The sequence below is a fragment of the Desmodus rotundus genome, chromosome 12, assembly GCF_022682495.2.
Source record: "Desmodus rotundus isolate HL8 chromosome 12, HLdesRot8A.1, whole genome shotgun sequence".
NCBI classification, from domain to species: domain Eukaryota; kingdom Metazoa; phylum Chordata; class Mammalia; order Chiroptera; family Phyllostomidae; genus Desmodus; species Desmodus rotundus.
In genome coordinates, this window is record NC_071398.1 from 30,905,239 (window position 1) to 30,918,825 (window position 13,587).

General features: G+C 49.2%; 1 protein-coding gene across 1 annotated transcript; it reads left to right on the top strand.

Annotated features, from left to right (window-relative positions):
• Positions 1-1,236: 1,236 nt before the first annotated feature.
• Positions 1,237-2,104, top strand: LOC112300697 (small ribosomal subunit protein eS1-like). The gene has a single exon (XM_045191977.2). It carries the CDS (start codon positions 1,283-1,285, stop codon positions 1,631-1,633), a length of 351 nt encoding a protein of 116 aa, XP_045047912.1. The 5' UTR covers positions 1,237-1,282; the 3' UTR covers positions 1,634-2,104.
• The last annotated feature ends 11,483 nt before the right edge of the window (positions 2,105-13,587 follow it).

The following is a 13,587-nucleotide window of genomic DNA, read 5'->3' on the forward strand; positions in this document are numbered from 1 at the left end:
ATCTAGGCCACCTTCAATACTAAGAACAGGAGAGGTTAAGGTTCACCTCCTAAAGGGAAGGTACCTACATAAGTCATTTGAAGTTTTTTTTGTGTGTAGGAGATGTGTCTCTTCTCTCCTGTGTATTTAGGTATTCACTCATTTATTTCTCTCAGTGTGATTCCACGATATTGACGACTTTGCACACTGGGTCCTAATCCCATGTCCTCCATGTTGTTGTTCAGGTGTTCCAGCTTTGGCCAGCAGGCACTCCTTCAGGGTGGCCCTTGTGTCCCTGTGACCACCCATCCTTTTACTCTTTGGACACTTCCTTACTTTTTGGTGCTACAAGATGCTCCAGGCTCATCTCAGATATTCGCTGACCCAGCCCTAGAGTCAGCTGTTTCCCCAAGAAGCCCTGGTCCCTTTATTGGAGATGGCATTAGAAACCAAGATCTGGTCATCAGGTGTGCCACTTGCTATGGATGTTACTCTCTGTCCGCCTACTGAGCAGATGGAGTCAGGGAGTGTATAGACTCACAGGAGTGTCCAACCTGCGGCTCCCAGGCTGCGTGCAGCCCAGGATGGCTGTGAATGTGGCCCAACACAAGAACGTAAATTTGCTTAAAATATTATGAGATTTTTTGTGTGTGATTACGTTTTGCAATGCATTTAATGTGTGACCCAAGACAAGTCTTCTTCTTCCAGTGTGGCACAGAGACACCAAAAGGTTGGACACTAGAGAATATATGTGTGTACTGGCTCGTGTATACACACAGATCTGCAAGTATTTCTTTATCTCTCCGTGTCTATTTATCTATCTATCTATCTATCTATCTATCTATCTATTACCTATCTATTTATAAAGCTAAACATGAGCTTATGCTGCTGTCCTTGACTAACCCAGCACATGGACCACCCTTGCTCATGTGCAACCTCCCATTCCAACAGAGAGACAGTGGCTCCACTGTCCACCATTTGTCTCCTCATTTTCTCAACTCCTCTGTCCATGCAAAGCAGGTTGAAAACTAACCTGTGTCCCCATGGGATGCAACTCCACCAGCTAAAGTCTGAATGTGCAGGTAGCTCTTCTGTCTGTTAGTGCCCAGCCTAAGCCCCATTTCCCAAAGCTACTTAGGTCAGCTTCTTTCCCCAGTGAGGTTGTATCAATGTTTGCAATACAGTTAGATTCTCTGGTCACAGTCTGTGTCCATCCTGGCATCTCCCGCCACGCGGACTAGTTTATTTTTAATTGGCATGCATTAAAGTTCATTCTTGCCCTTTTGGCTCTCTGAGCAGCACCATGGCAGTGGGCAAGAACAAGCGCCTGACAAAAGGTGGCAAAAAGGGAGCAAAGAAGAAAGTGGTTGATCCATTTTCTAAGACAGATTGGTATGATGTGAAAGCACCAGCTATGTTCAACATAAGAAACACTGGAAAAACACTAGTCACGAGAACTCAGGGAACCGAAATCGCATCGGATGGTCTGAAGGGCCGAGCATTTGAAGTGAGCCTAGCTGATATGCAGAATGATGAAGTTGCATTTAGAAAATTCAAGCTAATTACTGAGGATGTTCAGGGCAAAAACTGCCTGACTGACTTCCATGGCACGGATCTTACCCGTGACAAAATGTGCTCCATGGTCAAAAAATAGCAGACCATGATTGAAGCTCATGTTGATGTCAAGACCACTGTTGGGTATTTGCTTTGTTTATTCTGTGTTGGTTTTACTAAAAAACACAACAATCAGATTCAGAAAACCTCTTATGCTCAGCATCAACAGGTCCGCCAAATCCGGAAGAAGATGATGGAAATCATGACCCGAGAGGTGCAGACAAATGACTTGAAAGAAGTGGTCAGTAAACTGATCCCAGATAGCACTGGGAAAGACATAGGAAAGGCTTGCCAATCTATTATCCACTTCATGATGTCTTTGTTAGAAAAGTCAAAATGCTGAAGAAGCCAAAGTTTGAATTGGAAAAACTCATGGAGCTTCATGGTGAAGGTAGCAGTTCTGGAAAAGCTACTGGGGATGAGACAGGTGCTAAAGTTGAACGAGCTGATGGATTTGAGCCCCCAGTCCAAGAATCTGTTTAAATTCAGACATTTAATGGTGACAAATAAAAAGGCCTATTTGTGATTAAAAAAAAAAAGTTCATTCTTTGTGGCATGAAGTTATCTCTGGGACATAAATACTTGGGGACCTGTAAGCACTACCCCAGTGCCATTGCATCCACCTAAACATTCTCCGTGTGTGTCTTGTAATTGGCCACTGGCATCTCTCCCGGCCCCAGGCAATCGCTAACTTGATTTCCGTCCCTATAGTTTTGCCTTTCCAGATGTCACAGGAATGGAGTCATATAATATGTAGCATTTTGGGTCTGGTGTCTTTCACTTATCAAATTGCATTTAAGATTCATCCATGATGTTGTGAATCAATAGTGTGTTCCTTTTTGTCACTGGATACTATACCACTGTATGCATGCACCAAGCTTGTTTCTCAAAAAAACCTCTTGAAGGATATCTTGGTTACTTCTAGTTTGGGGTAATTAGGCATAAAGCTGCTATAAACAAGTTTTTCTGTGAACTTATTTTCAGCTCATTTGATTAAATACCTAGCAGTCAGCTGCTGGGTTGAATGGTATGTCTATGCTTAGTTTTCTAAGAAACCGCCAAGTGTCTTCCAAAGTAACTGTACCACTTTGCATTCCCACAAGCAGTGGAAGAGAGTTCCTGCCGCTCCACATTCTCGCTAACATTTGGTGTTATCAGTTTCTTGAATTTCAGCCATTCTGATGGATATACAGAGGTAGCTCCATGTTTCAATTTCCATTTCCCTACTAACAAATGATGAGTACCTTTTCATATGCCTATTTGCCATCTGCATATTTTCTTTAGTGAAGTGTTCAGATCTTTTGCCAATTTTTAAATTAGCTTGTTTATTTTCTTGTTAAGTGTTCTTTATACATTCTAGATTTGAGTCCTTTATCAGAAACACGATTTGCAAACATTTTCCTTGGTATGTGACTTATCTTTTCATTCTCTTAACACTGACTTTTACAGAGAAAATTAAAAAATTTTGATACAACCCATCAGGGTTTTTTTTCTTTCATGAATCATGCTTTGGGTGTTGAATCTAAAAACTTTTTGGCAACCTGAAGTTCAAGCAGAATTTCTCCCAAGGTTTTCTTCTACAAGTTTCTATTTTGCATTATACATTTAGGTATGTGACCCATTTTAAATGGGCTTTGCAACTTTGCCAAAATCTGTTGACTGTTTTAAGTATGGCCCTATTTCCAACCTCTATTCTATTCCATTGATCTCTGTATCTATCCCTTTGCCAAAATTGCGCTGTCTTTATCACTGTAGATATGTAGCTTAATATAAGTTAACTTGCATTTCATTTGTTAGGAATAAGAGTGAGCATCTTATTACGTGTTTGGGAGCCCTTTTTCTTAATCATCTGCTCACATCCTTTACCTGCTTTTCCACACATAGTGTTTCTCTTGATTCTAGGAGCTTGTATGCGCATTAAAGGAATACCTGTTATCTTTAGACTCAGGTCAGTTCATCGGCCCTTCACGAGGCCCTATTTCCTCCACAGTAAGGTCACAGGAGCTCAGTGTCACGTGTTTGCTCAGCCAGCTGGTAAAGGACATGGCACACACGGAGGAGTGGAGGAGGGGGTCCACTTTGCAAAGAACACAGAATGTGCTGACCTGCTCTCTCCAGGCAAAAGCTCTTAAACATAGCTTTTCATAAACATGTCATTTATGAAAGCTGGCCAGGGCACCAAAACATGGACGGCGCTGCCCTTGTACCTCCACAGGAAAGTGGTGGACACAGCCGTGTCTGCCCACTCCACCCACCTCTGCCAAGATGCTGCAGGGCCAGACAGCAGATGCCTGAGCGTGGCTTGGGTGAAGAAGCAGGGGAGATACCAGTGCGGATCCCAGGCCAACTGTGGCATGGGGCCTGCCACTGAGGTTGACACAGGGACCAACAAGAAGCAGGACCATCTTGCTTTTGGCGCCAGCACAGCCCCAGGGCTGTGGCCATTGGGGGCATCTGTCAGGTGATGGCAGCATGACAGACATGTTTTCTCAAAGACTCAGGGGTGTCAGGGATTGATGTGACACCCCATCCATCCCAGCAACCTGAGGGGCTCCCGCAGGGAAGTCCAGGAGAAGCAGTGCAAGGCTGGAAGCTGGTACTGCCCCGCTGAAAGCCCTGCCCCAGCCCCCACTGTGCCCACACAAACCCTCCTGTGAGGTCACCTGCCAGACCCGGGACTTCACCCCCACCACGCTTGCCCCCACCAGCTCACCTGGTACAGCCACACCAGCTGTGTGGGGGCCCTCAGACCCTCCAGATTAACTAGGGAAAGCCAGTGGAGAAAGTGGCAGTGGCAAGTAATTGTTGTACTAACTTTTTTAAGCAAAGCAACCACTGGGTTTCAGGACAGCTTGACCAAGGGACGAGAGAGGAGGGGAGAAAATAAATGGCACCAAAATCAGGAATCACCTTGCTCATCCAGGACTGACATGCTCTCTGCGTGGCCCTATATCTTGGCTGCCGGATGTCCCAATTCCATTGCCTCCAAACAGGAGGGTAGGTGTGGGTCATCCTACCTTTGAGGGGAAGCCCTGGGGCCCTACTGGGGAAGAGAAGGCACCTCGCCATTTGTTGGACACAGGGGTGTAGTCTGGGGTTGTCCAAGCAGTAATGGGGGTCACAGGGACACCTAAGGAGGTGGGGTCTTGGGGGTCTTGGGAGGGAGAGTGTGTGACTGCCCCTGGAAAGGGCGGCCCTCAGCCACCTGCTTCCTGACCAGCTCACCTTCTGCGGAACTGACTCAATGCCTTACTCCAAGTCCGACTTGTCTGAATTTTCCAAGTCTGGAGGCCTTGAACTTCAAGGCCTCTGTCTGGGGTCTCTGACCTTGGCAGGCTCCTGCCCAGTTTCTGGCTCTAGTTGTTGTTGCTTTTGCTTTAGTTTCTTTCACTTTTCACATGATCATGTCTTCTCCAGAAAGACCCTGCTTGGCCTCTGTTATGGTTTGTCTGGCTGGGCCTTGCGGTACTTTTTAACTTCAATTTTTTGTCTTCACTCTTCAAAAAGCTGCTGTTTTGTTGGCTAATCTTTAAGGCTCTGGGTTTATTATGCTCCCCAAACAGCCTCCCCAACCTGTGAAAGAGGGTGCCGTGGCTCCCCAAGGGCCTGTTGTGTGCTCTCAGCCTGGTGAGGTTTGGCAAGTGTCCCAGGCTTGAGTGGCTCCAGGTTTCGTGGGATTCCCAGGAACAAAACCCCCCTGAGACCCCGCCTCTGACCCTAAGCAGTCTGCGCCGGTCGACTTAAAATGCTGTGGTGTAGATCTTTGCCTCTCTGCAGTGCAGACCTTCTGGAGGTTGGATCCCTTGGGAGCTTGGCTTTCCCCAAAGGGCCAGATCTGGCCTCGAGTTCACACGTGTGACAGTGGGGCTCCAGAGAGCCCTCCCTGCTTTTTAAGACCTGTGTCTCACTTTATTCATCTGACATGTTTCTCTGCCCACAGAAAATGAGAAGATGAAGGTCTTGGTTAATAGGAGATACCTGCTGACTCGTCCCAGGTCCCCCTGCACAAGAGCTGTCTGTCAGGCTGTCACCAAGCCCTTCCCCCACCCACAGGCCCCCATCTTCCTCTGGTCACGGCCTGCTCCTCCTTCCCCTTTAGCCACCCACCCTGGCCTGGTCTGACCCCACCCTAGTACCTCTGGAGTGAGATCTGTGGCTCTGGTTACCTCAGTCAGGTGCTCCAGAGTGCAGAGTGGAGGCAAAGGTTATAGGATTTTACTTTTATTTGGGGTACTATAGGTGTATCTCCTGCTTGGGAGCCAGTCTCCAGGAGCTCTGGAGCCAGGCAGGAGCCCAGCTGGTGTGACAGTTCAGTGGGCAGGGTCCCCTGAGGGGGAAGGCACCGCCACTCAGAGCACCTGCGGGAGAGAAAGGAGGGCAGGCATCTGCTCAGCACCTTCCCTCTTGTTTCTCCTGGCTGGGCGGGCCCTGTTGGAGTGAGCACTCTGCCCATCCACCAGGGCCACTCCAGAGAATAGACTCCAAGCCCAGGGGTGGCATTTCATCCACATTTGAAAAGCTAGGGCAACTGGGTGCCGAGGAAGAAGTGCCTGCAGAGCAGAGGCGTGTCCCTTCCCCTCCCCGACCCTCAGATTAGACTCCCACTCTGTGCAACCCTGGCCCTTCTGTGCTCCTGCCTGGGGCATGCCACAGCTGTGTTTCCATGCCAGGAACTCCACACTGGTTTAGGTGGGTTCTCTCATTGCACTCAACATTCACCTCACCTCATGGGTGCACAGGGCCCTACGATCTGCTGATGAGACTTCCCACTGCCTTGCACTGGGGCAACCCCAGAGCCCTCGAGACCAGCGGAGTCCTGTACATTGGGGAGACTAAAGCCCAAGGGGAAAGGGCCTCCCCTGTCCTACACTGGGGCTCACATGGACCTCCCGACCCTGGCCCAGACCCTGGCCTCAGCCCTTCCTGAGGACAGATGATTCTGTAGCTGAGACACACAGTGTGTGAGCTCCACAAAGGCTCACAACACCAGACCCTGTGGGCCCTGAGTGAGGCCTGAGCCCAGCAGGAAATGTGTGCTGAAGGCTCTGTGATGTCCTCAGGACAGCCAGCTCCTTGAGCCCCACAAATGTGAGCATCCCATGCCTGCAGAGTGAGTGGGAAGTAGGAACAGCCAAGGGCGTCAGGGCCTATTTATTAGGACAGCTTCGCCGGGCCTTCATGTGGCACGCTCCTGAGCTTCTCCAGACGGCTGTATTTCATTTGCCTGCAGCAAGTGAAATAAAACACTGATCATGACCTGATGTTTCTCCAACTGCACCCAGATTCCAGACCTCCAAAGCAATCACGCTTGCTGCAGTGGAAGTTTCCAAGGCTACTTTTCTCTGCTTACCATTTTTCTCTTGATTTCTCCCTCCTGCTTGCTGTTCCTGTATAGGAAGGAAAGTCTGTGTTACCGGGCAGTCCTGAGGCATGTTGGGAGACACCCAGTTAGTGGCTAACTCTGAGCCCTTCTGTCTTTGAGACCCGTGCTATATGCTTGAGACTTTGCTCATTTCTGCACTCATTTATTCTGGTTTGGCTTAGGAACATAGAGATCCTGTCCCCTGTCCAGGGCTTGCAACCACTCTGGAATCGTGGAGTCTGCCTGTCACTTACTCACTGTGTGGCTTGGGGCAAGTAGCTTTGCCTCTCAGAACCTCAGCATCCTTATCTGTAAGATGAGGATAATAGTACAATAGAACCTACTTTCTGAGTTGTTAAGAGGAGTCAGTGAGACACTGTGTGGAACGTTCTGGACAAAATGTTCTGGCCTCCAACAGAACTCAGCAAGGTCAGCCACTACCCTCTTTGTCTTCATTAATAATAGACTCCATGGAAAAGCTTCTGGGACAGGCTTGTAGAACACATGGAATGCAGGGACAGGCGTGGCTCATCAGCACCAGGGAGGGGCAGGCAAGGGACTACGACAGCTCAAGGATTGTGGAGAGTGAGTTTGCAGGAAGGCGGTCCAGCTGGGACCAGCACGGGCAGAAGTGAGAGACCTGAGTGCTCCCAGTTCCTGGGGAGGGGTGTGAGTCCATAGGGGACCAGCCTGTGAAGGCCTTGAATGCCCAGGTAGGAGGGAGGTTTGGACAGCATAGAAAGGAAGCCACCTGCCATGGCGATTGGTGCCACTTTGTCTTAGCTATGTCTAAGACCAGAGCAGTGGGGTGGGATGGGGGGTTGTGCCAGGCTCTAGATGTGGCAAATGCTCTTGAATGTGCATGAATGAATGAATGAGTGAATGAATGAAGTTGCTCACAAGCAGCAAATGGTGGAAGCCATTTGCTGCAATTGGCATGATGGTATGTTAGGGAAAAATGACCTTCCAAGAAAGACAGTCACAGCTCTGTCCCTTATAGAATTTTCTCAGTGCATATTCATCCAACAAAAGACCTTTATGTAGAATGTGTCTTTAAAAAACTCCTACAAACCAAAAGGAAAAAGACAAACACCCCAGCAGAAAAATGGACAAAAGTCTTGAACATACATTCCACAGAGAAGAAATCCAAATGGACAGTAAACATAGAAGCATAGGAAACAATTGAGCATAAGAAAACATGCTCAATTTTATTAGCCATCAAGGACATGTAATTAAAACCCCCATGAGATACGACTCTTCATTCACCAGAAGGCCTACAGTGAAAGAAAGCCTTGGGCCACGTCAAGCGTCCAGAGAACATGAAGCTCCTAGAAGGTATGTGCATAGATAGGCAGGGGAATATAAACCAGAGAACCATTGAGCTTTCTCTGCCCACAATCCTGTTATTCTACTCCTGGGTGGGAATGCTCATGTATATTCATAAAAGACATGGACTGGAACATTCTTAGTAGCCCAAGCTGGAGACTGCCTGAATGCTGATCAGTAGTAGACTAGATGGATAAATTGAGTTCACACAGTAGAATTTACACAAAAATATGGACAACTCTTGCCCATGAGAAGATGCTCAACATCACTAATCATCAGGAAAACACAAATCAAAACCACAATGAAATGCCAACTCACACCCATCAAGATGGCTACCATAAAAAAATAGAAAATAACAAGTGTTGATGAGGATGTTGAGAAATTAGAGCCACTGTGTGCTGCTGGTGGTAATATAGACTGGGAAAACAGTGTAACACTTCCTCACCATATGGCACAGCAATTTCACTTTGGGATATATGCCTAATGGAAGTGAAAGCGAGCTTCAAAAATAAATCTGCACACCTGTGTTCATAGAAGCAGTATTTTCAATAGCTAAAAGGTATAAACAACCCAAACATCCATTGACGGATGAGTGGATGAACAAAAATGTGGTCTATTTCTACCATGGAATATTATTCAACCTTTAAAAGGAAGGAAATTCTGACACATGGCACAACGTGGATGAACCTTGAGAACATTATGCTGAGTGAGACAGACCAGTCACAAAAGACAAATATTTTAAGATCCCACTAACATGCGGGACCTATAGTGGACAAGTTCCTAGAGACAGAAAGGAGGATGGCAGCTGCCAGGGGCTGGGAGGGGGACGGAGAGGCACTGCCTAACGAGGACGGTTTCGGTTCCACGAGATGAAAAGAGCGATGGAGATGGCTAGTGTTGATGGTTATTCAACAATGCAAATGCCCTTGATGCCATGAACTCTACACCTAAAACTAAGGCAGTAAATTTTGTGCTATGTATATTTTACCAACAATTAAAAGTAAAAATGTGATGAATCTCATGAATATAGAGTTGAATGAAAGAAGCCACACACTGTGATTCCACCGACAGAAGTTACCCAGCTGACCAACCCACTGTGCTGTGAGGGTCAGGCTGCTCCTGGGCAGATCCGGGGAAAAGGGGGCCACGTTCTCATTCTCAATGGGGCTCTAGGTACCAGGTGTGCTCAGTGTGTGGCAGTGCAGGGAGCTGATGCTATGTGTTCACTTTTCTGTATGTCTGTTACACTCAGAGAAAAGTTTTAATAATACGGAAGTGCTATCTTGGAATAAAGGTCTACAGCTTCATGGAGGACTCACCATATTGCCTTTAGTCTTTCCTCGTCACCTTGGATCACAAGAACTCCCTCATAGCCCCAGTGTGGTCCGAAGGCCTGTGCTGGAGAAGGCTGGCTTGAGGGGCAACACCAGCCCCTGTGCAAACGGCCAGGCTATGTTACAAACACATGCACACCAGCATTCTCCAATTTAAAGATTAAAACACACACACACACACACACACACACAAATGTTCCTTAAAGAGAGAGTGAGTGTGGGGAAAGGGCGGGGGTTTCTCCAGAAAGCGTGTCTGTTTCTACCTCAACATCTGTGGGCTGGAGAGACGGAGGCCAGATGTTCCCAAGGGCCACGGTGACCTGGAAACTATTCATTAGACAGCAGATGAGATAGGAGCCTGTGGTGTGTTTGGCCTAGAAGGCAGCTATTTTTTATGTTTTGCTGACAGTCCAAATGACTCTACATAAAGCAGAGGATGGAAGTAGCCAGTGAGCACCTGGAGAGGATAAATGCAAGCAGCGTCATGAGAACACAGCTGTGACTATGAAGACCAAGCCACCAGAGTGTCCACTTTTAAATGTGAAATATCACCGGAGGGCAGGAAAGCACTTCTGTGGGGGACCACTTCAGATCAGTGAGAGTTCATTCAGACACTCAGGGCCGGTGAGGGCGGAGGCTGGAAGCAATTGCCCGGAGAACACCCTCGGACCTCGCCATTCCTGTAGCCATCGGCGTTCCTAGTGTGGCGTTGACAGCTGGGGATAGGGAGCCACCTCCAAAGCCTATCACACTGAGAGCTTCTTGAGTCCTCACAATTTCATTCCATCTTTGTAACAGTCCTGAAAAGGAGACATGGGTCTTTATCTTTGTGTCCTAAACAGACTGACCGAGGCTCCAAAAGAAAGGGCAGGTGCCGGGCTCCCTGGAAAATCAGCCCAGAGGCTGGGCTGATTGACCCGGTCTGTTGACTCTGAATTCAGCACAGTTTTTAAATAAACGTTTGTCACAGCTTTGATTCTTCCCTTCCCCAAAAGCCCTCTGAGCCTGTGGATGGGAACAGAAGTGTCCTCATTGGCATCTGGCTTCTTGCCACTTTTGCTGTCCAGTGGATGGAGAAGAGGATGAGCAAGAGGATGAGGACCAGCCAGGAGGCCAGGCAGCAGACATGAGAGGGGAGGGGAAGGCACCAGACCACATACTCCTGGCTGAAAGGTCCACGGTGTGACACAGAGCCCTGCAGGATGAGGACAAGAGGGGCTGGAGAAAGCAGCAATGAAGGCCCATCAAGATGAGGGTCCCCTCCTGTGAGCCTGTGGAAGAGACCCACCCTGCCCCGCAAGGTGCCTCCCAGCATGCTTCAGTTAGCCCTGCACAGGGCAGCAAGTGATGCCCATGGTGAGGGGGCAAAAAAGGTCCCCCTCCTTCGAGTGACACCCCTCCCCCCAGGGACACCAGGCAAAGACCAACAAGAACACATTAGAATTGTACCCATTGACCTCAAAGGGGGCACGTGGAGTGAGAAAAATAAGGGAGGTGCCAAGGAAACAGTATCCTGGAAACCTCGATGGCCGTGCCTGTCAACAACTGAGGCCACTCCGGGACACACAGGCTGAGTGGCATACATGGAGCTGGGGGCCAGGGGGGCGCACAGTGAAGATGGTCTGTGAGAAGGGGTGGGAGAAGAGGTTTCAGGCAGTGCCCTTACCCACCACATGCCCCAGCAGCCACCCCTCACCCTCCACACCTGCGGGTCTGTGCTATGGTGGTTTTCTGGGATGCTCGAAACCCTGGCACTGCTTCATCGTGTTTCAGTCTAAATGGTCATTTATCATTTGCAGAGTCTGCCAGTGGCTGAGCAGGAAGAGCTGTGTGGACGGCAGACCCGCGGGCAGACTGGCCTGTCCATTGGAGTGGAAATATTGGCCTGTGACCTGGTATCGCAAAGGTAAGAGGCAGCTTTCTCTTCTCTTTGAAGGTTGATTTGGCGCCATGTCCTGCCTTGTTTTACCCGTGCTTATCATCACAGGTTGTACTGTGCACAGGTTAGGACTGAGCGGATGATGATGCCTGTGTTAGTGTGGCACTGAAGCTGGGACACAGTATCGCGCCAACGTTAGTGCGTGGTGAGTTTTGAGCTGACATTGATACAGGGCATTTAGTTTTGTGTCAACATTGGTACATGGTTAGTTTTAAGCTGATATTTGTGCACGGTTTCGGTTGGTCATGGACAAGACATGTGACCCAGGCATTCGAGTGTTTCTTGGAATGAACCAAGGGCAGGAAAACCGTCTTCAGCCAGGTCCGCAGCCTTTGATGGAAGTGGCTCAGAGGGCAGTGCTGGCTGTGTCCACAGGAGGGCGGAAGGCAGCCCTGGGTGAGCACCGTGTGCTTAGACAGTGGTCAGAAATAGTGCCTCCAGCTGTCCATCTTCACCCTGTGCTCCAGGCTGAAAATTGGGATCACATCTAAGCCAGACCTGGGCACTGGGTAGCAGCCACCTGGTGCTATGTTGAGAAATAACCTGAGGCCATCTCTGGGCCTGGCAGAGAAGCCCCTGGTAGGCATGGGAGGAGAGCCTCACTCAGAGCAAGCTCATGCCGCCTGTGGTGTACTGGCCCTCAGCCCCGCCTTTCAATGTTCCTCGGGAAGGAAGTGATCTTCCAGTGCCCACCCTGCTGAAGGTGCTGGGGAACATGTGAAGGCAACGCGTGCAGTGGGAGCATGCATATGAAGTGCAGAACGTGGCCAGGTCCAAGCAGAGCGCGCAGCCGTTGCTTGTCCAGATGTCGACTCGCCAACCCACAACCCTTATCTGTGGGCTGTGGCAGAGCACCACGAGAAAGAACCTGACTGTAAACGTGGAAGGCTGTCCTGCCCACAATGGTAATCCCTGTTATGAGAACCAGCCACACCTTCCGTCTCCTAACAGGACAGAGGAGGCTGTTGATTACAGCCTAAAACCCGCCTCTGGAAAGCAGCTTTCTCTGGGCTTGTTTCTGATTGGATTTGCAAGGGGGAGAAGGTGTTCCCAGAGTGTACCACTTCCCAGCAGCCCTGAAGCTCTATGAACAGACATACAGAATTCAAAGCATCTTGACATTGAGTTTGTAAGGGACAGCAGGTTAGCTGTGAACACCAATGCAAAGTGACCCCCAGGTACACCCAACTTTGCCAGTTTCCTAGATGCTTTGATGGTGTTGCTACAGTGGTCTTGTAGCTCCGTGAACAGACAGAGCCCGCGGCTAACCCTAAAAACAGGCTTCAGTAAAAATAAGCATGAAATTGACCACCAACAGTCCCAGGGTGGGAGCCCCTTCTAAGGAGAGACAAGGGGTGCTGTAGGCAGGTACAGACGGATGGGGGCAGGGCAGCGCCACCATGCCATCCTCCCCTAAGAGGCCCATGTCCTTCCCCACAGAACACTTTACAGGTTGAGACTGAGGATGCAGCCTGCCTCCCTGTGTGGCAGGATTGACACACTTTTCAGAGCCCAGGGCAGCCGTCCTGGTTCTGGCATCTGCCTGCTATTATCAGAAGACTCAGTCCTAGGTGGTGGTCAGAGCTTTCTGCACCTGCCAGTCTGCTCTAAACCTCTCCACACATTCCTCTCCTTTCCCCTGCCCATCACACCTGTCTGCAGAAGCCAGTTCTCCCATACCATCCTCTCACAGCCTGGCACGTGGGGGCTGCTGGTCTGGGCTGCAGACGGCCATCTTCCTGCTCTTACCTGGCTGGGCCTCAGCCAGGGCTTTGTCTTGAGCAGGTGTGGGAAGGAATGCAATGTCAGTGCAAATGAGATGCCACCTCTCAGCTGGGGCTGAGATGAAAGGGTTCCTGACACACAGGGGAACTGCTGTGAGCTTGAGAAGCAATGAAAAGTGCCGTCACACTCCCAGTGCAGTGTGCAGTTCACACCATGGGGCTCCTTGAAGGAAATGAAAAAGATTCCCATGGAATCTTCTGCACAAGGGAATATTATATAGCAATGAAGAGAAAAGGCCATCAGCTATG